The sequence below is a fragment of the Procambarus clarkii genome, chromosome 1, assembly GCF_040958095.1.
Source record: "Procambarus clarkii isolate CNS0578487 chromosome 1, FALCON_Pclarkii_2.0, whole genome shotgun sequence".
In the NCBI taxonomy this organism is placed as follows: Eukaryota; Metazoa; Arthropoda; class Malacostraca; order Decapoda; family Cambaridae; genus Procambarus; species Procambarus clarkii.
In genome coordinates, this window is record NC_091150.1 from 22,076,700 (window position 1) to 22,102,121 (window position 25,422).

General features: G+C 41.9%; 1 protein-coding gene across 6 annotated transcripts in view; it reads left to right on the plus strand.

The window, feature by feature from the left end:
- bark (protein bark beetle) overlaps positions 1 to 25,422 on the plus strand; it is a 247,906-nt gene that overhangs the window by 88,804 nt on the left and 133,680 nt on the right. For all 6 annotated transcript variants that reach the window (XR_011225966.1, XM_069318515.1, XM_069319199.1 and 3 more), the window contains exons 3-9: positions 1,375 to 1,565; positions 9,845 to 9,981; positions 11,327 to 11,531; positions 15,453 to 15,691; positions 16,550 to 16,641; positions 21,340 to 21,497; positions 23,342 to 24,867. Coding sequence is in view for 5 of the 6 variants with exons in the window: in XM_069318515.1 (XP_069174616.1) it covers positions 1,375 to 1,565; positions 9,845 to 9,981; positions 11,327 to 11,531; positions 15,453 to 15,691; positions 16,550 to 16,641; positions 21,340 to 21,497; positions 23,342 to 24,867 (2,548 nt within the window). In the remaining variant the exon portion in view is untranslated. The remainder of the gene's footprint in view (positions 1 to 1,374; positions 1,566 to 9,844; positions 9,982 to 11,326; positions 11,532 to 15,452; positions 15,692 to 16,549; positions 16,642 to 21,339; positions 21,498 to 23,341; positions 24,868 to 25,422) is intronic.

Here is a 25,422-nt window from a genome sequence, read left to right on the forward strand (position 1 = left end):
AGGTCTCCGAGCGGCGTGTGCTGCCTGCGGACTCTGGCAATATGTGCTCATGGTTGCCGAGAGGTTGAGCGAGGCCGAGGGGGGTACAGAGCTCGAAGGAGGGCGAGAGCGGAGCCCTCGAACATAGGTGGCATTGGCTCTGTGCTGTGTAGCGAGGCTTATAGCGTCTTGTGAGAGTTACAAGTTACTACACTGACGGTGCTTGATTGATGAAGATTAAGCCACCCAAGAGGTGGCACGGCCATGAATAGCCCGTAAGTGATAGATTTTTATGGAGTGAATGTGATATTTGGTCGTGAAAGGATATACTGTGCTGTGCTCACATTTAAATCGTTAGTCCTTACTATGTGGCTGCTATCGCGGGGGAAGATACTGCTTGACTATTTACGAGGGTCTCCACCTGCTGGACACCTTTTTTTAAAGAGTGTGACAATGCTGTCGTTTTAGATTCAGCTACTTGGAACATAAAGTTCCTAGTAGCACGGGCTATGGCATAGTGAGCCCGTAGTGGACTTACCTGGGACAGAAGCAGGGCTGGAACTGTGACGATGTTGTATGCTCGACTGTGTTATAGCTTCGTCCACCCGACACTGTGTTGAACGCAGTTTGCTCCTCACTTGTCAGCTTCATCATCATTTGGCCCGATGGGAACGCACTGTTTTTTTTTTACCATCCTAAGTGATTTGTGCAAACGTTGGGGAACCTGTATTAATATAACCATTGTCAACAATGGTTAATAAATAGCTTGCAGGTGACATTAGCGATTATGGGGAATTATTGGGTGTTATTAGATGGTTACAATAGAATTTCTTTGTGGAATAATTTGGGTATAAATAAAGTAGCTGGCACGTTAAAGATAATGTAGTTTGATACATTGTATTAGTGGCGGGCCGCGCGCCATGGCGAGGCTCTTCTTGATGATAGTTAAGTTAAACAATCCTTGTAAATATTTATTGTATGTATGTACCTTACCTAAATAAAATTGTATTGTATTGTATTGATAATGTTGACTTCTTGGTGTCTTGCAGTCTTGCCTTTTGACTTGTAACATACCAGACCGTGATGGCCATGGTGGTCTGCCAGTGCTCTTCCGCAGATACATGTGTATATTCAGTGAGGATCTATCTTGAGTTGATTTCGGGGCTTTGTTTTTAGTGTCCCCGCGGCCCGGTCCTCGACCAGGCCTCCAGGATCCGAGGATAGTCAAGGGTCCGTCTTTGTTTGATAGAGCCAGATGCCTATGGTTAGCCTCTCCCAGTTTTCCCCAGTAATTGTGGTTGGGTACGTGAACACCATTGTCTTTAATGATCATATGTGGTTAAGAATAAGAGGTGCACACGAGGACACTGTGAGACGGTAGATGTTGTGTTTCAGTTGGACAGCGGAGGACATGAGCGTGGCGTGCCGGGAGCTGGGGTACACGGGCGGCAAGTACTGGGAGTGGCAGGACCGGGCCAACAACGACACCACCTCCCTCCTCTACGAGGCGCCCCACTGTACCGGCCACGAGGACACCATCACCAAGTGTGCCTGGCACACACACGCCATGGGCGGCGGCGTCTGTGGTACGTATACTCCACTACTATTGTACACCTGCGTGCACACACACGTGCATACACACACACACGTGCATACACAAACACGCACATTAGATACACATAGATATTAGACAGAACGTTTTTAGTGTCAGAGTGGTTGACAAATGGAATGCATTAGGCAGTGATGTGGTGGAGGCTGACTCCAAACACAGTTTCAAGTGTAGATATGATAGAGCCCAATAGGCTCAGGAACCTGTACACCTGTTCATTGATGGTTGAGAGGCGTTGAGACCCATCAACATGGGTTCAGGGAGGGTAAATCTTGCCTTACTGGCTTAATAAAATTCTACGATCAGGTGACAAAGATTAAGCAAGAAAGAGAAGGATGGGCGGACTGCATTTTTTTGGACTGTTGGAAAGCCTTTTGACACAGTACCCCATAAAAGGTTGATGCATAAGCTGGAGAAACAGGCAGGAGTAACTGGTAGGGCGCTCCAGTGGATAAGGGAGTACCTAAGCAATAGGAAGCAGAGAGTTACAGCGAGGGGTGAGACCTCAGATTGGCGTGAAGTCACCAGTGGAGTCCCACAGGGCTCTGTACTCGGACCTATCCTGTTTCTGATATACGTAAATGATCTCCCAGAGGGTATAGACTCATTCCTCTCAATGTTTACTGACGACCCAAAATTATGAGACGGATTAAGACAGAGGAGGACAGCTTGAGGCTTCAAGAAGACCTGGACAGCTGCAGGAATGGTTGAACAAATGGATGTTAGTTTAACTAGATCAAATGTAATGTAATGAAGATAGGTGTAGGGAGCAGGAGACCAGATACAAGGTATCATTTGGGAGATGAAATACTTCAAGAGTCAGAGAAAGAGAAATACCTGGGGGTTGATATCACGCCAGACCTGTCCCCTGAAGCTCATATCAAGAGGATAACATCAGCGGTATATGCCAGGTTGGCTAACATAGGAACGGCCTTTAGAAACTTGTGTGAGGAATCATTCAGAACATTATATACCACATATGTCAGACCAATCCTGGAGTATGCGGCTCCAGCATGGACTCCATATCTAGTCAAGGATAAGACTAAACTGGAAAAGGTTCAAAGGTTTGCCACCAGACTAGTACCCGGGCTGAGAGGTATGAGCTACAAGGAGAGACTACGGGAATTAAACCTCACGTCACTGGGAGACAGAAGAGTTAAAGGGGACATGATCACCACATACAAGATTCTCAGAGGAATTGATAGGGTAGATAAAGACAGACTATTTAACACAAGGGGCACACACACTAGGGGACACAGGTAGAAATTGAGTGCCCAAATGAGCCACAGAGATATTAGAAAGAACTTTTTTAGTGTCAGAGTGGTTGACAAATGGAATGCATTAGGCAGTGATGTGGTGGAGGCTGACTCCATACACAGTTTCAAGTGTAGATATGATAGAGCCCAATAGGCTCAGGAATCTGTACACCAGTTGATTGACAGTTGAGAGGCGGGACCAAAAAGCCAGAGCTCAACCCCCGCAAGCACAACTAGGTGAGCACACATACACCCCTCCCCCAATCCCACCATGTCCCCCCCTCCCCCCTTCCCCTCCCTGTCCCCCTTCCCCCTTCATTCCATCCCATACTCTCCGTGTCCCCCCCCTCCTTGCCTTGACCCCACCCCTCACACCAGTATCTTGTGAGACCCTGTTAACCACCTCACAAATCCTCACTCCTTTGGAACAGCTTCCCCCGTCAGCAAAATGCTCACCAAGAAAGGGACACGAGAAGGAATAGAAGAAGTGATTCTCAAAGCAATGTACACTAACATAGATGGGATTACAAATAAAAAAAAACGAACTTGGAGAATGGGTACTAGAAGAAACCCCAGACATAATAGCACTCACAGAAACAAAGCTAACGAAAACCATAACAAATGCAGTGTTTCACAGGATTACAGTGTTCTGAGGAAAGAGAGGGAAGGAAGAGGTGGTGGTGGTGTAGCTCTGCTAGTAAGAAATTGCTGGAGTTTTGAGGAGATGGTTATTCAGGGCTGTGAAGGTTTCAGTGACTACATAACAGGTACCATAGCAATTGGAGGACTAAAACTTAGTCGTAGCATATATACCTCACCACCAAATGACAGAAGACCCAGACAGGAATATGATAGAAACAACATGGCCACCATTAGTATAATAGAGAGCAGCTTCTGTCACTAGCAGGAACGGATCCAGACTACTAATCATGGGAGACTTCAACCACGGGAAGATAGATTGGGGGAACAGAGACCCGCATGGAGGCCCAGACACATGGAGAGCTAAGCTGCTGGATGTGGCAACAAGAAACTTTCTAAGCCAGCACATCAAGGGCTCGACAAGAATGAGAGGAGGGGATGAACCAGCCTTGCTTGATCTGATATTTACCCTAAATGAGTCGGATATAAGGGAAGTTAAGTTGGAAGCTCCCTTGGGAATGAGTGATCATAGTGTATTGAGCTTTGAGTACCTGGTAGAGTTAGTAATTATCTCCCTAGAAACGAACTGGGAAACAAAGTGCTGGTGTACCGAAAGGGAAACTATGAGGAGATGAATAAATTCCTTAGGGATATACCTTGGGACACAGAACTCAGAACCAAGTCCGTACAAGACATGATGGACTATGTCACCCAAAAGTGTCAGGAGGCAGTAAACAGATTTGTCCCAGCCCGACAGGAAAAAACAGAGAAGCAAAAGAAGAATCCGTGGTTTAATAGGGAATGTATGAAAGCAAAGGAGCTGAACAAAAGGGCATGGAGGAACTTCCGTAATAACAGAACACCAGAAAGTAGAGAGAGATACCAGAGAACCAGGAACGAGTATGTTAGTGTGAGAAGAGCAGCTGAGAAAAGGTATGAAAATGATATAGCTAATAAAGCCAAGACCGAACCAAAGCTACTACACAGTCACATCAGGAGGAAGACAACAGTGAAGGAACAGGTGATGAAACGTAGGGTGGGCGAGGACAGGTACACAGAGAAAGACAAAGAGGTGTGTGAAGAACTCAACAAAAGGTTCCAGGAGGTCTTTACAAGAGAACAGGGAGATGTCGCGGCGCTAGGAGAGGTGGCAGCAAACCAGATGACCTTGGAAAGGTTCGAAATTACAAGAGATGAGGTCAAGAAGCACCTATTGGAGCTGGACGTGAGAAAAGCTGTTGGGCCGGACGAAATCTCACCATGGGTATTGAAAGAGTGTGCAGAAGCACTTTGCTTGCCACTCTCCATAGTGTATAGTAGGTCACTGGAAATGGGAGACCTACCAGAAATATGGAAGACGGCGAATGTGGTCCCAATATACAAAAAGGGTAACAGACAAGATGCACTGAACTACAGGCCAGTGTCCTTAACTTGTATACCATGCAAGGTGATGGAGAAGATTGTGAGAAAAAAAACTAGTAACACATCTGGAGAGAAGAGACTTCGTGACAACCCATCAACATGGGTTCAGGGAGGGTAAATCTTGTCTTACAGGCTTAATATGTGGGAACCGACCTGTGAGATTTATATTTATTTAATTTATATGAATTTATATTTACGTTAATTTATATACTTCGATAGCAATTTGTATAATGATAAGTGGACTGTATTTCTGCAATAATCTCATAATCTCACAAATCGATCCTCTACACATTAGGGGGGGGGGTTTATATTAATTGAATATATATGCAGCCAATCAAACTACAGAATAGACTACATACATTGAAGAGGTTCCTTATCTTATTTGTACAGCAGGCATAACCAGGATGTAGACACCACATTTTCCCTCTTTGAGGTAGCTTCCATCACCCTGGTAACTGATGCACAAAGCATATGCTTCCTCGTCTTGACCTGTTAAAAGGGCGCTAGCTGTAAAGCCAGAATCCTATATATGACAGGTATATCAGAGAAAACACTATACATGGAACAATGAAGACCTGGCTTAATTACCTTTAGTTTGAGGCTACCACGTGCTCTAACCGGGTCACCCTATATAATGACATTAATGGCCATAAATGAAAGATACATGGGTTTTGGAAAGAACACTTAACTTGAATTTGTTGACAGCGTGTTGAAGATGGTACACCTTTGGTTTCCATAACACTACGTCCAAGTAAAATTAACAGGAGCCGTATTTGCTCCCGTGAGCCTCTGGTCTAGTACAAACAATAATGTCTAACACTCCATACTACTGACGCTACTGGCCGACATTGTCCAGATATGATAGGAGCCGAATTTGCTCCACGCGTCTCGGAGGTGACACAACAATGGCTGCCCCTCCTTCCTCACTGACGCCTGGCCTACATTGTCCAGATGTCAATAAGTGATAGAAGGGTCACATTTACTCTACTTTAATACTGATAATTAAGTTAATTTATATGAGATGTTTTATGATGGTAAAGTCCAAAGACTAATGTATTTAAGAATAATTCCCAGCAGAATAGCTGGTGAATTTATAATGGTATGTGGTGATGATATCCCGTTTTCTTTAGACGGTAATTCCACTACAAGTTACGTTTTCTATGGGTTAACTTGTTTATACAACACAGCTATTATCTGTCTGTATGATATATTAAATGGTGTCGGATTTTCCGACATAATAGAATTCTACGATCAGGTGACAAAGATTAGGCAAGAAAGAGAAGGATGGGCGGACTGCATTTTTTTGGAATGTCGGAAAGCCTTTGACACAGTACCCCATAAAAGGTTGATGCATAAGCTGGAGAAACAGGCAGGAGTAACTGGTAGGGCGCTCCAGTGGATAAGGGAGTACCTAAGCAATAGGAAGCAGAGAGTTACAGTGAGGGGTGAGACCTCAGATTGGCGTGAAGTCACCAGTGGAGTCCCACAGGGCTCTATACTCGGACCTATCCTGTTTCTGATATACGTAAATTATCTCCCATAAGGTTTAGACTCATTACTCTCAATGTTTACTGACGACGCCAAAATTATGAGATGGATTAAGACAGAGGAGGACAGCTTGAGGTTTCAAAAAGACCTGGACATGCTGCAGGAATGGTCGAACAAATGGCTGTTAGAGTTTAACCCAAGCAAATGTAATGTAATGAAGATAGGGGTAGGAAGCAGGAGACCAGATACAAGGTATCATTTGGGAGATGAAATACTTCAAGAGTCAGAGAGAGAAAGACCTGGGGGTTGATATCACGCCAGACCTGTCCCCTGAAGCTCATATCAAGAGGATAACATCAGCGGCATATGCCAGGTTGGCTAACATAAGAACGGCCTTTAGAAACTTGTGTTAGGAATCTTTCAGAACATTATATACCACATATGTCAGACCAATCCTGGAGTATGCGGCTCCTGCACGGAGTCCATATCTAATCAAGCATAAGACTAAACTGGAAAAGGTTCAAAGGTTTCCCACCAGACTAGTACCCGAGCTGAGAGGTATGAGCTATGAGGAGAGACTAATGAGGAATAATGAGAGAGCTATGAGGAATTAAACCTCACTTCGTTGGAAGACAGAAGAGTTAGGGGGAACATGATCACCACATTCAAGATTCTCAAGGGAATCGACAAGGTAGATAAAGACAGTCTATTTAACACAAGGGGCACACGCACAAGGGACACAGGTGGAAACTGAGCGCCCAAATGAGCCACAGAGATATTAGAAAGAACTTTTTTAGTGTCAGAGTGGTTGACAAATGGAATACATTAGGCAGTAATGTGGTGGAGGCTGACTCCATACACAGTTTCAAGTGTAGATATGATAGAGCCCAATAGGCTCAGGAATCTGTACACCTGTTGATTGACGGTTGAGAGGCGGGACCAAAGAGCCAGAGCTCAACCCCCGCAAACACAACTAGGTGAGCACACACACACACACACACACACACACACACACACACACACACACACACACACACACACACACACACACACACACCCACCCACCCACCCACCCACCCACCCACCAATGGGTGTCAGCAGATAGAGCACAACACAGAGAAGTATGAGGCAACCATCAAGAGAGCCCCACCCTCCATTACCACACAGTGGGAAGCTGATAGTGTGGTGATGGGGGGGGGGGAGCTAGAGATAACACAACCATCCACAATTCACTCAGCGGATAACAAGAGACCAATAGAATCAATACTCTTAAACTCTTAATCTAAGAATTATGGACTAAGAACCAGAAGAGCTCTTAGATAGAGGACAATATTCAAAAAAATTCAAAATTCAAATTCAAAATGATATTCAGGTAAAAGTACATGCACAGAAGATGAGTTACAAACATAATGTTGGTTTTATAGAACTAGTAGATACAATACCTAAAGCCACTAATACGCACAGCGTTTAGGGCAATCGCTGGCTTTCACATTGTATCTATGCCCTGAGAAATATCTTGTGTTCATTATTTCTTATCTCCATTTATCTAATGTTCATTATTTCTCAGAGCATAGATACAATGTGAAAGTCTATTTTTTCCTGTATGTATCTAAGACCTCTTCGGGTTCTTAGTCCAGAATTCTTAGATGAATAGTTTAAGAATATTGATTCTATTGGTAATCGTTATATTGATTCTGATTGGTAATCAGAGCTTTAATATACCAATGTGCTTTAATATACTTACTAATCTCTCTCATCTCATTTTTTTCCTTGCAATATACCTGTTATCGCTTTATTAATTCTGCTAGAATTTACCTACTTAAAATTATCTGTTAGAGTAAGGACTTGCCCGAAACGCTGCGCGTACTAGTGGCTTTACAAGAATGTAAATACTGTGCTATGTATTCTAACTCAATGTACCTTCTTGTATATAAATAAATAAATAAATAAATAAGCTTTGCTATCCACCGAGTGTGTTGGAAGTTTGCCGTAGCAAAGCACGTCGTACATATTATAATAATATATCCAGTGAGAAAATTCGCCCAAAGAATGTGTTATGTTAACCATATTTTTCTGGGTTTGAAAATATTGTGAAAGCTTTGAAGCATTTTGATATACATGTATTGTTTAATTATGAAAATACTGATGGAAAACAATTAGTTAGAAATATTCCTTGTAGTGATAATTGTGTCATATATAAAATACCTCGTAAAGGCTGTAATAGGTTCTATGTTGGGCAAAATTCTCAAAGATTTGAAATTTAGAATTTCGCAACATAAATACTCTGTAAGACACGGCCAATTGTCTAATGCTTTGTTCATCTGTAAGAAAGTTCTCGCCAAATTGATTGGAAGATGGCTTCTTCAATAACGAATTGTAAAATATTTTCAATAGGAACATAATTGAATCTGCTTTAATACAGATTACAAAATCATGTAATTTGAACATTAGCAGCGGTTTGTATAATTTAGATCCATTTTTGATTGATCAGTTAAAGGGCGATTTGAGTAAGATAATTGATACACATTTGTCTCACTAATACCTTATTAATATCTTCTTATCTCAACAGACATTGTACCTCCTTCACCTCTTTCCTGCCTTTATATCCACACCCACTGAACTGTAAATCCTTCCTTCTGAAGATGTATTATTAAATACGAAGGTACTTAAGGAAATTCCTGTCTTAATCCTTTGTGGTCTGACTCATTATTGTTAAATGAATGTAAATTTACTTTTAATAATGATTATTATTTACAGACTTTTGGAATGGCAATGAGGAATCCTTTATCGCCATTGCTTTCAAACTTGTACATGGAATTTTTCGAAAAGAAATTTGTTTTAAAAATTACCCCTGGAATCATTCCATGGTTTAAATATGTTGAGGATATTTTATGTATATGGCCTACAGATGTAAACACAGACGAAATTGACCAGACCACACACTAGAAGTTGAAGGGACGACGACGTTTCGGTCCGTCCTGGACCATTCTCAAGTCGATCGATTTGAGAATGGTCCAGGACGGACCGAAACGTCGTCGTCCCTTCACCTTCTAGTGTGTGGTCTGGTCAACTTACTTCAGCCACGTTATTGTGACTCATCGCCTGCACACAGACGAAATTTGCAGCTAAACGTACTGATCAAGTCACCTCTATAAAATTAACTATAGAGACTTGACAAATGTTTGCCATTTTTAGATATATTTATTCATATAGGGACGATTTTTCACTACAGTTTAATGTATACAGAAAGCCTACGAATAATTTATCTTATGTTCATTATTTCTGCCTACCAAATGACTCCAACATTCTCCTTGTATGTATGTATGTATGTATGTATGTATGTATGTATGTATGTATGCATGCATGCATGCATGCATGTATGTATGTGTATGTATGTATGTACTTTTGGGCAAAGCAAATGCTTGTGTTAGAGTAGTTGTTACTGTTTCAGACATGCACCCAGACCTGGGCGTGGACTGCGACGGGTACCACGCCCTCTGGCGAGGCACCAACCACTGGCGAGGCATCACTTTCCAAGACGCTGAGTACGAGGGTCAACTCTTCCAGGAAAACACGCTCTACCAGAAGGTAAACCTTACCCCTCTCAGTGTAGTAAGGTAAACTTACCCCTCTCAGTGTAGTAAGGTAAACTTATCCCTCTCAGTGTAGTAAGGTAAACCTAACCCCTCTTAGTGTAGTAAGGTAAACTTACCCCTCTCAGTGTAGTAAGGTGAAGCTTACCCCTCTCAGTGTAGTAAGGTGAAGCTTACCCCTCTCAGTGTAGTAAGGTGAAGCTTACCCCTCTCAGTGTAGTAAGGTGAAGCTTACCCCTCTCAGTGTAGTAAGGTAAACCTTACCCCTCTCAGTGTACGTGACATTTGTTATCGTTTTCATCACTTTCTAATCCAGGGATCCCATCACAATGGTTGTACTCTTCAAGTCACTTAATTGTGTTGTCCCGTCTTGAGTACTGCTCAGTACTCACTTCCCCCTTCAGAGCAGGAGAGATTGCTGAAATAGAGGGAATACAGAGAACATATACGGCACGCATAGACGAGATAAAACACCTAAATTATTGGGATCGTCTCAAAGCTTTCCAAATGTACTCACTAGAAAGGTGGCTAGAGAGATACCAAATAATATACACGTGGAAGATAATGGAGGGACAGGACCCTAATCTACACAGTAAAATAACAACGTACTGGAGTGAACGATATGGAAGAAAATGCAGAATAGAACCAGTGAAGAGCAAAGGTGCCAGAGGCACAATCAGAGAACACTGTATAAACATCACAGGTCCGCGGTTGTTCAACGTCCTCCCAGCGACTATAAGAAATATTGCCGGAACAACCGCGGACATCTTCAAGAGAAAACTGGATAGTTTTCTCCGAGGAGTGCTGAACCAACCGGGCTGTGGTGGATATGTGGGCCTGCGGGCCGCTCCCAGCAACAGCCTGGTGGACCAAACTCTCACAAGTCAAGCCTGGCCTGCGGGCCGCTCCCAGCAACAGCCTGGTGGACCAAACTCTCACAAGTCAAGCCTGGCCTGCGGGCCGCTCCCAGCAACAGCCTGGTGGACCAAACTCTCACAAGTCCAGCCTGGCCTCGGGCTTGGGGAGTAGAACAACTCCGAGAACCACTATCCAGAGGTGATCGTTGTCCATCACCTGTGTAATATACAGGTTTCTCAATCTCTCGAGGGTGAATGACGAGCGTTTGTGTTACCAAATGAAACACTAATGTTAATGATACGTTAAAGATACATAATACATAATGACATACTGTAGTGTTAATACTTCATTACCGTTATTGAATCATACATTAATATTGATACATCAATGTTAATGTATTATTATAATCCAAAAAGCTGTATTCAATGTTGAGTATAGAGTGTAGTTGGTGAAGTTGGAAAGTAAAGTGGTGAGCGTTGCAGGTGTCGAAGTCAGTATTGAGTTACGTGGACGTGGAGTTCGCTGGCATGGGACCCCGGCGGGAGGTCGTGTCCGCCCTGATGACCCGCCAAGTGCCGCCCAGGATCACTAACCTTACCGTCACCTCCAGCGCCTCCAGTGGCCTCAACTTCACCTTACCTGGCACCTTCGTCCATCTCTCAGCTTCTACTATCACCGGAAACAGCGGTAAGTCTTCAACATTGAACTGTGTTTATATTATCTAACTCTGATTTTCAGACAGTAGAGGTTTGCGAAGTCGCCTTACAACCAGGGAACTCGGGTTCGATGCCCTGGCAGAGCGAGAGGTTTGGGCACGTTTCCTTGATACCTAATGCTAAATAAATATTGGGGCACTTTCAACAGAACAAATCTCAAAATAATAACAATCCATGTAGCAGTAAAGAGGTGCCCTTCCGGAAGGTCAACTGTGTAGAAGGTTCTTTACAGCGGTCATGGCGGCTTCCCCGTCTCCCAGGCTTGGCGCCGTCTCTTGATAATGACGCACTGACTGTCATTATAATTATAAGGAAGATTCCATGTTCATTGTGTGTTCGATTTTTATAAAGCAGATTCCAAGTTCTTGTGCACCCCGTACTGAGTATAGGGTGCACAATGTGCTACCACACACAGGATGAGTATGGGGTGCACTATAAACTACCACTCACAGGATGAGTATGGGGTGCACAGTAAACTACCACACTCACAGGATGAGTATGGGGTGCACATGAACTACCACTCACAGGATGAGTATGGTGTGCACAATAAACTACCACACACAGGATGAGTATGGGGTGCACAATAAACTACCACACACAGGATGAGCATGATGTGCACTATAAACTACCACACACAGGATGAGTATGGTGTGCACAATAAACTACCACACACAGGATGAGTATGGGGTGCACAATAAACTACCACTCACAGTATGAGTATGGGGTGTACTATAAACTACCACTCTCACAATGAGTATGGTGTGCACAGTAAACTACCACTCACAGGATGAGTATGGTGTGCACCGTAAACTACCACACACAGGATGAGTATGGGGTGCACCATAAACTACCACACACAGGATGAGTATGGGGTGCACAATAAACTACCACACACAGGATGAGTATGGTGTGCACTATAAACTACCACACACAGGATGAGTATGGTGTGCACTATAAATTACCACACACAGGATGAGTATGGTGTGCACTATAAACTACCAAATCTCCGGTGTTAACAATAACAAGCTATCACTTCCCTAACACCTGAGAGTCAGACGCACTTCGAAGGGATAAAAATTTAGGATGTGACAGGGGTGGAGAAGGAATGGTGCCCAACCACTTGAATGGTCGGGGGATTGAACGCCGACCTGTATGAAGCGAAACCGTCGCTCTACCATCCATCCTAAGTGGTTGGGCACCTCCCGCTTGAGATGTTCTCAAGGGGCTCGCCCATTGCTAGTATGAAGCCTGACCTTAGCGTAGGTGAGTCTAGGTAACCCGAGAGAGAGACCTCTTTCCCCGGCAATAAAAGAGATAGGAACAATTGCATCCTGAATAGTATTCTCCAAGATGATCTGTCCAGAAAGATGCAACTCATTTAGAAAAGAAAATGTTTCATCTTGTGATTTCAACACTTAAGACAGAACTACTCATAATTACACCTTCACCCAGAGCCACCATAGTGTACCTGTTACTGAGCATATTAATACATTGGGGGTACAGCTTCACCCAGAACCACCATAGTGTACCTGTTACTAACCATCAAAATTTCAAATTCAAATTTCAAATGTTTATTTAGGTAAAGTACATACATACAAGGGGTGATACAGATATTGATGGATTTATAGATAGAGCTAGTACATACAATGCCTAAAGCCACTATTACGCAAAGCGTTTCGGGCAAGAAAAACACTAAAGACTAAAACTTAATACTAATTGAGATTAAAGTACAAAATGTGTTGATAAAATATAAAAATAAAAAAAGGGGGGAACATGGCAGAAAAACAGCAAAAATATAATTTGGTCGACAACCAGCATTGTTTAAAAATAGCAGACATGGGTTGACATTATAGGGGTAAGGTAGGTTACAGGGAGTTAATTAGGTAGTGCTTCGTTTTTATCTTAAACTGGTTGAGAGAGGTACAGTCTTTAACATGATTGGGAAGGTCATTCCACATTCTGGGTCCCTTGATTTGTAGAGCATTTCTAGTTTGATTAAGTCCTACTCTTGGAATATCAAAAAGGTATTTGTTTCTGGTGTGGTGCTCATGGGTTCTGTTACAACCTTCAATGAAGCTTTTAAGGTCAGGATTGGCATTACAGTTCAGCATTTTATATATATATGTAATACACATGAGAGGATGTGCAGTGATTTAATATCTAACATATTCAGAGATTTGAGAAGGGGTACCGAGTAATGTCTGGGGCCAGAGTTGGATATTGTCCTAATAGCAGCTTTGTGTTGAGTAATTAGAGGACATAAATGATTTTGGGTAGTAGAACCCCAAGCACAAATACCATAGTTGAGATTAGGATAGATGAGGGAGTAATAGAGCGTCACCAGGGCAGGGCGAGGTACATATAATATCTGATCTTAGAAAGAATGCCAACAGTTTTTGAAACTTTTTTTTTATATATTTACAATGTGTCCCTGGAAATTGAGTTTGTGGTCAATGAGAACGCCAAGGAATTTGCCATCTATTTTGTTACAAATTTGGGTATTATTTATCCTGAGATTTATTTGATTTAAGGATTTATGGCCAAACAAAATATAGAAAGTTTTGTCAATGTTAAGGGTGAGTTTGTTGGCAGTTAGCCAAAGATGGACTTTATTTAGCTCAGTATTCACTGTGACATTAAGAGCAAAGGGGTCAGGACTGGAATAAATGAAGGTTGTGTCGTCAGCAAATAGAATTGGTTTGAGGTGTTGGGAGGCATTTGGAAGGTCATTAATGTAGATGAGAATGAGGAGAGGGCCAAGTATGCTGCCCTGAGGAACACCGATGTTGATGGATAGGGTGGGAGAAATTGAATTATTCACAGAAACATACTGGAGCCTGTCAGTAAGGTAGGATTTGAGGTATTGCAGGGAGTGTCCTCTGACTCCATAATGATGTAATTTAAGAAGAAGGTTTTGGTGGTTGACAGTGTCAAATGCCTTATGCAGGTCCACAAATAACCCAACAGGGAACTCATTTTTATCAAGTGCTGCATGTATCAAATTAATCATACTAATAAGTGCATCATTAGTGCTTTTTTGGGTCTGAAGCCATATTGACAAGAGGTAAGTATATTGTGTTTGGCTAGATAAGAGTAAAGCTGCTTGTAGATTAGTTTTTAAAATATTTTTGACAAGTTAGGCAGAATTGATATAGGTCTGTAGTTGTTAACATCAGTGAGATCACCACATTTGTGGACAGGAGTTACTCTCGCTTTTTTTAGAATATCTGGAAAGGTTTGGAGTTCAAGTGACTTGTTGAAGAGCAATGCAATAGCAGGGGCTAAAAATCTGGAGGCTTTTTCGTAAATTAAAGTTGGTATCTTCTCAAGGGCACTAGACTTGGTTTTAAGGGAAAGGATTCTCTCATTAACATCAGTGGAATTTGTAGGCTTTAGGTACAGAGACTGTGGATAGTTACCAGTAAGATAGTCCTGAACATCAGTACTGGAAGATGGAATATCATTTGCAAGGGATGACCCAATGGAAGAGAAGAACCTATTGAACTCAGTAGCAGTATCAGAGGCTGTAAGCTGACCATCGTTATTTGACAAGAGTATTGGTTTGTTATTTAAACTCTTCTTTGATCCCAATATTTGTGAAATTGTGTTCCATGTTTTCTTACTGTTGCCCTTTGTTTGGGAAAATTTATCTTTGTAGTATTTGTCATTAGTGTCATTAGTGATAGAGATGACTACTGTGAATATACTTTTGCTCAGTTTACAATTAAATCCCTTAAATCCTCCTTGACTATTGGAGCCATCTATAGATTTCCCAATACTAACATAGCTTCTTTCTCAGATAACCTAAGGAATCTAATTATAAACAACAATCTAATTATAAACAACAATTATAAACAAAAATAAATAAATATCATGGCTGATACTTCCTCAGGTTACGGGGTGTACGTCAATACGTCAACTGGGTCCGTCCTGATAGACAAGTCAACAGTAGTGAAGAACAACGATGCTGATGGCGTCAAGTACAACTTCCACCACCGGGAACCCGATCGTTCGGCGTCGGACGCCTTCCAAGACTTCTGTGCCGGAGCCTCCAACCCGAGCCAGGCTTACCCTGTTGTCACTGTGGCCACCCAGGACAGATATTCCTTCAATGACCTTTCCTGTGTTAGGGTGAGTCTACGTCATTGTATTAGACTCCTGTGTTAGTGTGAGTCTACATCACTGTATTAGACTCCTGTGTTAGAGTGAATCTACATCATTGTTAAAGAGGACTCCTGTGTTAGGGTGAGTCTACATCACTGTATTAGACTCCTGTGTTAGAGTGAATCTACATCATTGTTAAAGAGGACTCCTGTGTTAGGGTGAGTCTACATCACTGTATTAGACTCCTGTGTTAGTGGTGAACCTACATCACTGTATTAGACTCCTGTGTTAGAGTGAATCTACATCATTGTTAAAGAGGACTCCTGTGTTAGGGTGAGTCTACATCACTGTATTAGACTCCTGTGTTAGGGGTGAGCCTACATCACTGTATTAGACTCCTGTGTTAGGGTGAGTCTACATCATTATTAAAGTAGACTCCTGTGTTAGGGTGAGTCTACATCACTGTAATAAAGTGGACTCCTGTGTTAGGGTGAGTCCACATCACTATATGATAGTGGACTGCTTGTTTTTATCATGTAGTCAGTGCAGTCGGGTCAAAGGTCCCAGGTAAAGTTTCTGCGGTAGGATTGAAACGTTGAGACATATTTCCTTTCACCTGATGTGTGTGCTCACTCAGCAGTAAACAGATACACTACCAGGAATTTGGGAAACTTTTGTGGGTTGCAACCCCGGGGAAGGTCAGTAGTTAGGCAATGGCGACCTGGAATTTGCCAAAGTTGAGGTTTCATTTTCCTGACTGTGTGGCCCATTAGGTTGAAGATATTGTCGTTTGTTAGCCTCAAAAAGACGTGTTGCAATTCTAGCTAGGCCTATTGAAATATAAAGGATGCAGTAAATTGACTTGTAATTATATTATTCCCCCAGTCGTTCTACACGAGGAAAACCAACTTCGTATTCACCGTTCACTTCTCCTACATGCAGGCAGAGAGCGACGGTGCTGCTACTGTGGAAGTCAGGTGTGTAATTGTCTCATTATTGCTTACACGTGTGTACCAGGTGAGGTGGGTCAGCTCACAATGTACCAGGTGAGGTGGGTCAGCTCACAATGTACAAGTTGAGGTGGGTCAGCTCACAATGTACAAGTTGAGGTGGGTCAGCTCACAATGTACAAGTTGAGGTGGGTCAGCTCACAATGTACCAGGTGAGGTGGGTCAGCTCACAATGTACAAGTTGAGGTGCGTCAGCTCACAATGTACAAGTTGAGGTGGGTCAGCTCACAATGTACAAGTTGAGGTGGGTCAGCTCACAATGTACAAGTTGAGGTGGGTCAGCTCACAATGTACCAGGTGAGGTGGGTCAGCTCACAATGTACAAGTTGAGGTGGGTCAGCTCACAATGTACAAGTTGAGGTGGGTCAGCTCACAATGTACAAGTTGAGGTGGGTCAGCTCACAATGTACCAGGTGAGGTGGGTCAGCTCACAATGTACAAGTTGAGGTGGGTCAGCTCACAATGTACAAGTTGAGGTGGGTCAGCTCACAATGTACAAGTTGAGGTGGGTCAGCTCACAATGTACCAGGTGAGGTGGGTCAGCTCACAATGTACAAGTTGAGGTGGGTCAGCTCACAATGTACAAGTTGAGGTGGGTCAGCTCACAATGTACAAGTTGAGGTGGGTCAGCTCACAATATATCAGGTGAGGTGGGTCAGCTCACAATGTACAAGTTGAGGTGGGTCAGCTCACAATGTACAAGTTGAGGTGGGTCAGCTCAATGTACAAGTTGAGGTGGGTCAGCTCACAATGTACAAGTTGAGGTGGGTCAGCTCACAATGTATCAGGTGAGGTGGGTCAGCTCACAATGTACAAGTTGAGGTGGGTCAGCTCACAATATATCAGGTGAGGTGGGTCAGCTCACAATGTACAAGTTGAGGTGGGTCAGCTCACAATGTATCAGGTGAGGTGGGTCAGCTCACAATGTACAAGTTGAGGTGGGTCAGCTCACAATATATCAGGTGAGGTGGGTCAGCTCACAATGTACCAGGTGAGGTGGGTCAGCTCACAATGTACAAGTTGAGGTGGGTCAGCTCACAATGTATCTGTTGTGGTGGGTCAGCTCACAATGTACAAGTTGAGGTGGGTCAGCTCACAATGTATCAGGTGAGGTGGGTCAGCTCACAATGTACAAGTTGAGGTGGGTCAGCTCACAATGTATCAGGTGAGGTGGGTCAGCTCACAATGTACAAGTTGAGGTGGGTCAGCTCACAATGTACAAGTTGAGGTGGGTCAGCTCACAATGTATCAGGTGAGGTGGGTCAGCTCACAATGTACAAGTTGAGGTGGGTCAGCTCACAATGTATCAGGTGAGGTGGGTCAGCTCACAATGTACAAGTTGAGGTGGGTCAGCTCACAATGTATCAGGTGAGGTGGGTCAGCTCACAATGTATCAGGTGAGGTGGGTCAGCTCACAATATATCAGGTGAGGTGGGTCAGCTCACAATATATCAGGTGAGGTGGGATCCGTGAGTAGAAAAACTGTAATTCGTTGGCAGATGTATCCACACAAGATCATACATTTAAGAAAGCAATTACTATTATTGTCTGCGTAATTGTCCATTGTATATTTAATCATAATTTTAGGTACCATGTATAATTTTTATTTTATGTTTATCTAATTGTACAGAATTTTTAATAAGTGTGAATAATTATTAGTTACATTACTGTATTACAAATTGTAAAATTGGCATGAGGTCTGACCACACATTAGATATTATTGTGGAAGGTTAGAAATATTGTTACAAGGAATCCTACTGGTTAGTGGGAACGGATCTGGGATGTACTCGTCTAATTGTGCTTGCGGGGGTTGAGCTCTGGCTCTTTGGTCCCGCCTCTCAACCGTCAGTCAACAGGTGTACAGGTTCCTGAGCCTATTGGGCTCTATCATATCTACACTTGAAACTGTGTATGGAGTCAGCCTCCACCACATCACTGCCTAATGCATTCCATTTGTCAACCACTCTGACACTAAAAAAGTTCTTTCTAATATCTCTGTGGGTCATTTGGGCACTCAGTTTCCAGCTGTGTCCCCTAGTGCGTGTTCCCCTTGTGTTCAATAGCCTGTCTTTATCTACCCTAAAGTGTGCACGTGCGGGTGCACAAACACACCTCTAACTACATGGATGGTGAAATAATAAAGAAACTGTTCCTGACTTTTGTGAGACCAAAATTGGAACACAGTATATAGCACTTGTATGCTGCCCACATCTCAAAAAGCACATTATTTAACTGGAAAAGGTGCAAAGGCATGCCACAAAATGGCTTCTGGAACAGAAAAACAAGAGCGTACAGGCGATAAATGTGCCAAAACTAGGAAAAAAAAGAAAGAAAAAGAGGTGAACAAATCACCTCACATTCGATTAAGGTGTGTCTGGGATCCTCTTGGACATAGGTTCGAACCCTTATCATGGCCCTTGTGGATTTGTTCAATTGATGTATCACGCTATTGTGATTTGTGTGTGTAGTGTGTTGTGAAGAAAAATAGGTGACGTGATCACCACTTACAAAATAACAAGAATCGACCAAATTGACAAAGACGAATTCCTGAAACCAGCATCTTGAAGGATAAGAGGACACAGATTCAAGCTAAGGAAACATAGGTGCCAAAAAAATATTACAAATTTTTCTTTTGCAAACAGAGTGGTAGACGGAACAAGTTAAGTGTGAAGATGGTGGAGGCCAAAATCATCAGTAGTTTCAAAGCGTTATACAGTATGACAGAGTGCTGGGTAGACAGGACACCACAAGCGCAGCTCGCATCCTGTAACTACACTTTGGTAATTACACTCACACAATGCCAATTTCAGAAAACACCATAGAGTATACACACAGAAATCACAATTGCATGATGCATCAAATGAACAAATCCACAAGGGCCGTGACGAGGATTCGAATCCTCCTCACGGCCCTTGTGGATTTGACCATAGCGTATATAGAGGTATCTCAAGACAAAGTGTATAAAATTACTCAAGGTGCTAGGAAGAAATAAAGGAGTTGGGCCAGATGGAGTTTCACCTTGGGTGCAGCGAGACTGTGAAACTGAGCTGAACATTCCTCTTCAGTTGATGCTCCAAACATCTTTGTGCACAAGAAACTTAGCATATATATGGAAAAAGGCAAACACGTTTCCAATCTACAAAAATGGTAGCACAGAAGACCCTTTAAATTATAGACTTGTATCATTAACAAGTGTGGTAGTCAAAACATTAGAAACAATAGTTAAAACCAAATGGGTTGAACATCTGGAGAGTAATGACATGAAACAGGCAGTATAGTTTTTGAACCGGAAGATCCTGCGTAACAAATCTAATTAGTTTTTATGATAGAGCCACAGAGGTTCTAGAGGAAAGAGGTGGTTGGGTTTTACTGTGTGTATCTGGACCTAAAAAGGCTTTTGACAGAGTCCCACGCAAGAGGATGTTCTGGAAACTGGAACATGCTGGAGGGGTGACAGGAAGACTTCTGACATGGATGAAAATTTTTCTAACTGAAGACAGATGAGGGGGTAATCAGAGACAGTGTATCAGACTGGAGGGGTGTTACTAACGGAGTATTACAGGGTTAAGTTCTTGCACCAGTAATGTTCATTGTCTACATAAACGATCTACCAGAAAGAATAGAGAATTGTATGAACATGTTTGCGGGTGATGCTAAGCTACTAGGGAACATAGGAAACCTAGACGATTGTCATTCCTTTCAAACTGACTAGATAAAATTTGTACTTGAAGCACCATGTGGCAAATAGAATTCAATGTGAATAAATGCAATATTGTATTATGCAATGTGGAATAGGAAAAAATAAACCCCCACACAAACTACAAATTATGTGGAAAGGATTTAAAGAACTCTAACGAAGAAAGAGATCTGGAGGTAGTTCTGGAACTGGAAAACAAGAGTTATGAAGAGAGGCTAGAGGCATTAAATATACCAATGTTAGAAGGTAGAAGGAAAAGAGTTGATATGATCACCACTTACAAAATGGTGGAAATTGACAAAATTGACAAAGAATAGTTCCAGAAACTGCAAACTCAAGAACGAGAGATCATTGATTCAAGCTCAGGAAACAAAGGTGCCTCAAAAATATAAAAAAGTTTTCCTTCACGGAGTGGTAAATGGTTGAACAAGTTAAATGAGAAAGTGGTGGAGGCGAAAACCGTTGATATTTTCAAAGTATTATTTGACAGAGTGTTGGGAAGACGGGACATCACGGGTGTAGCTCTCGTCCTGTAATTACTCTTGGGTAATTACACACAGTCCAAATAAATTACATAGAATGTTGTTATGGTGATGTGAGTAAGAGAACTATTCGGTTACTAAGAGTCCCTATGAGCACCACAGAATTTGTAGAATGTTGTTATGGTGATGTGAGTAAGAGAACTATTCAGTTACTAAGAGTCCCCATGAGCACCACAGAATTTGTAGAATGTTGTTATGGTGATGTGAGTAAGAGAAGTATTCAGTTACTAAGAGTCCCCATGAGCACCACAGAATTTGTAGAATGTTGTTATGGTGATGTGAGTAAGAGAACTATTCAGTTACTAAGAGTCCCCATGAACACCACAGAATTTGTTGCAAACTATGTGGACCATTGCTTGATTATACTGATCCTAATTTCCCAGTATTCTTCTAACTTTGTGTAAAAGGAAGACGTGTCTTACACAGGGATCGTGACCAGTGGGGTGACATTCTGACCAGGTTTGAGCTGAGGAACCACACCTTCCCGCCCTCCGTGGTGTCACGTGGGAACAGCATCTGGATCAAGTTTACGGCAAAGTCCCAAAAACTCTCCTTCATATTCATGGAGGTGGTGGCTAGTAAATGTAAGTCACATTATTTAACATTATTGTATTCTAATTTAACATTGTTAAATGCTGGAGATATGAATGATACTTGTTTGGGGTTTATATATATGACAGAGTTGCTTTGTCAGGAAAGAAACATAGTCTGTGGTCAGTGGAAACCAATTTGTCATAAATGAAACCCATCATATTTTGTCCGGTCTGTGGAAAATAACTTTATCACAAAAAAATAATACAAATTTGATTTGGCTTCGGCATATAATTCAGAATTTAAATTTTCTGTTTCATACTGCTTCAACATAAACTCCTGTATTTATAGGAAATACTGAACGAGAATGAAATTAGCTAAGTGCACAGTAGTTACAGGATGAAAGCTAGGCTCATTGTGTCCTGTCTTCCCAGCACTCTTTATCATATAACACTATGAAAATACTGATGGTTTTGGCCTCTACCACCTTGTTACTTAGCTTATTCCAATTGTCTACCACTCAGTTTGCGAAAGTGCATTTTCTTCAATTTCTTCAGCAGCTTTGTGTAATTAGCTTAAATCTATGACCTCTTCTTCCTGAAATTCCAGGTCTGGGGAATTCCTCCCTATCAATTTTATCGACTTCTATTACTATTGTGAACGCAGTTATCATATCACCTCTTTTTCTTCTGTCTTCTAGTTTTGGCATATTTCATGCCTCTAACCTCTCCTTGTATCTCTTGTCCTTCAGTTCTGGGAGATATTTAGTTGCATGTCTTTGCACCTTTTCCAGTTTGTTGATGTGCTTCTTAAGATATGGGCACCATCAAGTGCTCCATATTCCTGCTCTGGTCTCACAAAAGTTGTGAACAATTTCTTAGTATTTCTCCATCCATGTATTTAAAAGCAATTCTGAATTTGGAAAGCATAGCATAGGCTCCTTGCATAATGTTCTTTATGTGGCCCTCAGGTGATAGTTTTCTATCTAGAACCACCCCTAGATCTTTTTCTTTATCAGAATTTGTTAAAAACTTTTTCACATAATTTGTAGGTTGTGTGGAGCCTATTTTCTTCTATTCCACAGTCCATAACATGGCATTTATTCACATTAAATTCCATTTGCCAAGTGGTGCTCCATGTACTTATCTTGTCAGGTCTTCTTGAAGGGCATAACAATTATCTAAGTTTCTTATCTTCCTTAGTATCTTAGCATCATCAGCAAACCATGTTCTTATAATTCTGTATTCCTTCTGGTAGGTTATTTATGTAGACAGTGAACATTACCAATGCAAGGCCTGACCCCTGTGGTACCCCACTCATGACATTTTTCTAGTCCGATACATTGCCTCTGATAACTGCCCTCATTTTTTTGTCAGAAAATTTTCTATCCATGTTAGAAGTCTCCCTGTCACTGCTCCAGAATGTTCCAGTTTCCAGAACAACCTTTTATGTGGAACTCCGTTCCTTTTCCCCGTCCCATCCCAAATCCTTATCCTGACCCCTTCCAAGTGCTATATAGTCATAATGGCTTGGCACTTACCCCTGATAAGTCCCTTCCCTTTGTTGGAAGCATTTTATAGGTCCACATAGATGCAGTCAACCCAACCATCTCTTTTTCTCTGAAATCTGGTTGTGTGTCTATATATATTACCATATATTAGGTGTGTAAGAAGTGATTGAGATAAGGATATCTTTTATATTAACATGGTACTTATAGTGTTACTATTTCTAGAGTATTTACAGTGTTACACGTGATATATAGTCCATATAGTCCATGAAACTGGTATCTTGACCATTGCTTTTGGCACCATGCTGGAGTTTGCCGAGGGTACAGGCATGATGGTGGCATGATGTATTAATTATTTTCTCTAGCTAACCTATTATTTTGTTTTTTCAGATAAAATGTTTGATCTGAGGCTTGAGAATTCATGGGTAGGCAACAACAGTGGCAATGGCGTTGCAATTGAAAACATGCGAAGTCTCGTGCATATTCACCAATCAAACTTGACACACAACTTTTTTGGCTCGGGTCTTAACGTGAAAATGGGTGCTGGAGACGTGAATGTGACTCATTCAACTATCAGTAAGAATGTTGGAGACGGTGTAAACATTACTTATGAAGGAGGTCTCCAGAACGTTACCTGGAGCAGTGTTACAGACAACACACTCCGAGGAGTTGCTGTTTGGTTTAATGAAACTGGACTAGACACTAAAATAAAGCAAGAGACTGGTGTGGCTTATTCCTATTTTAGGGGGAATTTAGATGTTGGTCTGCGAATAGGAAATTTTTGCCGCAATAGTTTTGTGAACATCAGCACCAACACATTTACAGATGGCCGGAGAGCAGCTGTAGAGATTGAGTCGTGCTGGCATAGAAATGGTGGGAAGCGAGTTGTTCAAATTGGTCAAAATTTGTTCCAGAGAAATCATCGGCTAGCAGTGAAGATATCTCCAGCTGTTAACATGAACCTGACTATTGAATACAATGAGTTCCGACAAAACTACAAAGGTACGATCATGATATACAACGAGGACAAAGTAGAGCTGCCAAGTTTACCATTTGTAGGGAATATTATAAGAAATCACTTCAGAGACAACATCGGTTGGTTTGTCCTTCGTCTTGCACTATCACTACGTGGACTTGATCAAAACCTTCTTGTAGAAAAAAATACAATAAAAAACAATTTTGTCCAAGAGCTGTACAGCAACATTCAATCGAGAAGTGGTGCGGCGGGAGTTGTGTGTGTGGGCTCTTCTAATATCGTACTTTACAGGAATTTAATTGAAAACCCTGGTTCCACTTATGAAATTAGTTCACATATGACTGACCAGAGCACACCAATCAATGCTTCTTACAACTGGCTCGGTAGCAAGTTTGAAAAGGATATATTTGAGCGTATTTTGGATCGTCGTGATCTATACAACCTCGCGTTAGTGTTGTTTCACCCTTTCCTCTTGAGTAACAACAATGTCGAGACCCCCGTCACAGAAGCTGGACAAGTCAGTGAACCAAATTTTTTTGATCCAATTAACAGTCATATCATTGGCGGGGAAGTGAATGGTGAAATAACACTGCATGATGGTATTTACAGTGTTACACGTGATATATATGTCCACGAAACTGGTATCTTGACAATTGCTTTTGGCACCACGCTGGAGTTTGCCGAGGGTACAGGCATGATGGTGGCCGGACTCCTACGCACTGAAGGCTCTGGGAAACGTGATGTGCGCTTCACCCTTCAAGGTACTTCGGAAAGAGAAGCAATGTCAAGAGCGGCACTCCAAGCAGAACAAAGTGTTGTTATGCTCAATGCAACAGAAAACGGTAATGCAACAGCTGGCACGCATCAGAATGTAACCGAAGGTCCAGACATCTACATCAAGCTTCTGGGTGGCAGGAATGATCTTGAAGGAAGGCTCATGGTAAGACTGTAATTATTATTTCCTTATAGTTACTAGTATATGAAGACATATTTTGTGTGTATTTCTCTATTTAAAACAATAAGTATTGTTTTATGTATTGCCATTTGTAAATAGTAATTATTTTGTATATTGTATACAAATTTTGGATTTATAAGTGTGTGTAATTGAGCATAAACTTAAGGAAGAATGGGGTATAATTACTATAAGGCCTCAATCTGGTAGGATACACAAGATAGGATACTGTGAGGAGGAGATTAGGTAGATTTTGGTTCTGTTTTTGATTAAGGCATTGGTTGGACAATTTTGTAATTCATTAAAGAGCGAGTTCCATAAACTGGGTCCTCTTATTTGCATGGTGTGTGCACAGGTTTAGTCTGACTCTAGGAATATCAGAAATATTTATTTCTGGTGTGATGCTCATGGCTTCTATTACATCTATCACAGGAGGAGGAGTTTCAAATCAGGATTAGAATCTAGGAATGAGGTTTTGTACATGCAAATAGCACTTGAGAATGTGTGTAGTGAGTGTATGTTTAGCATGTTATGGGACTTAGG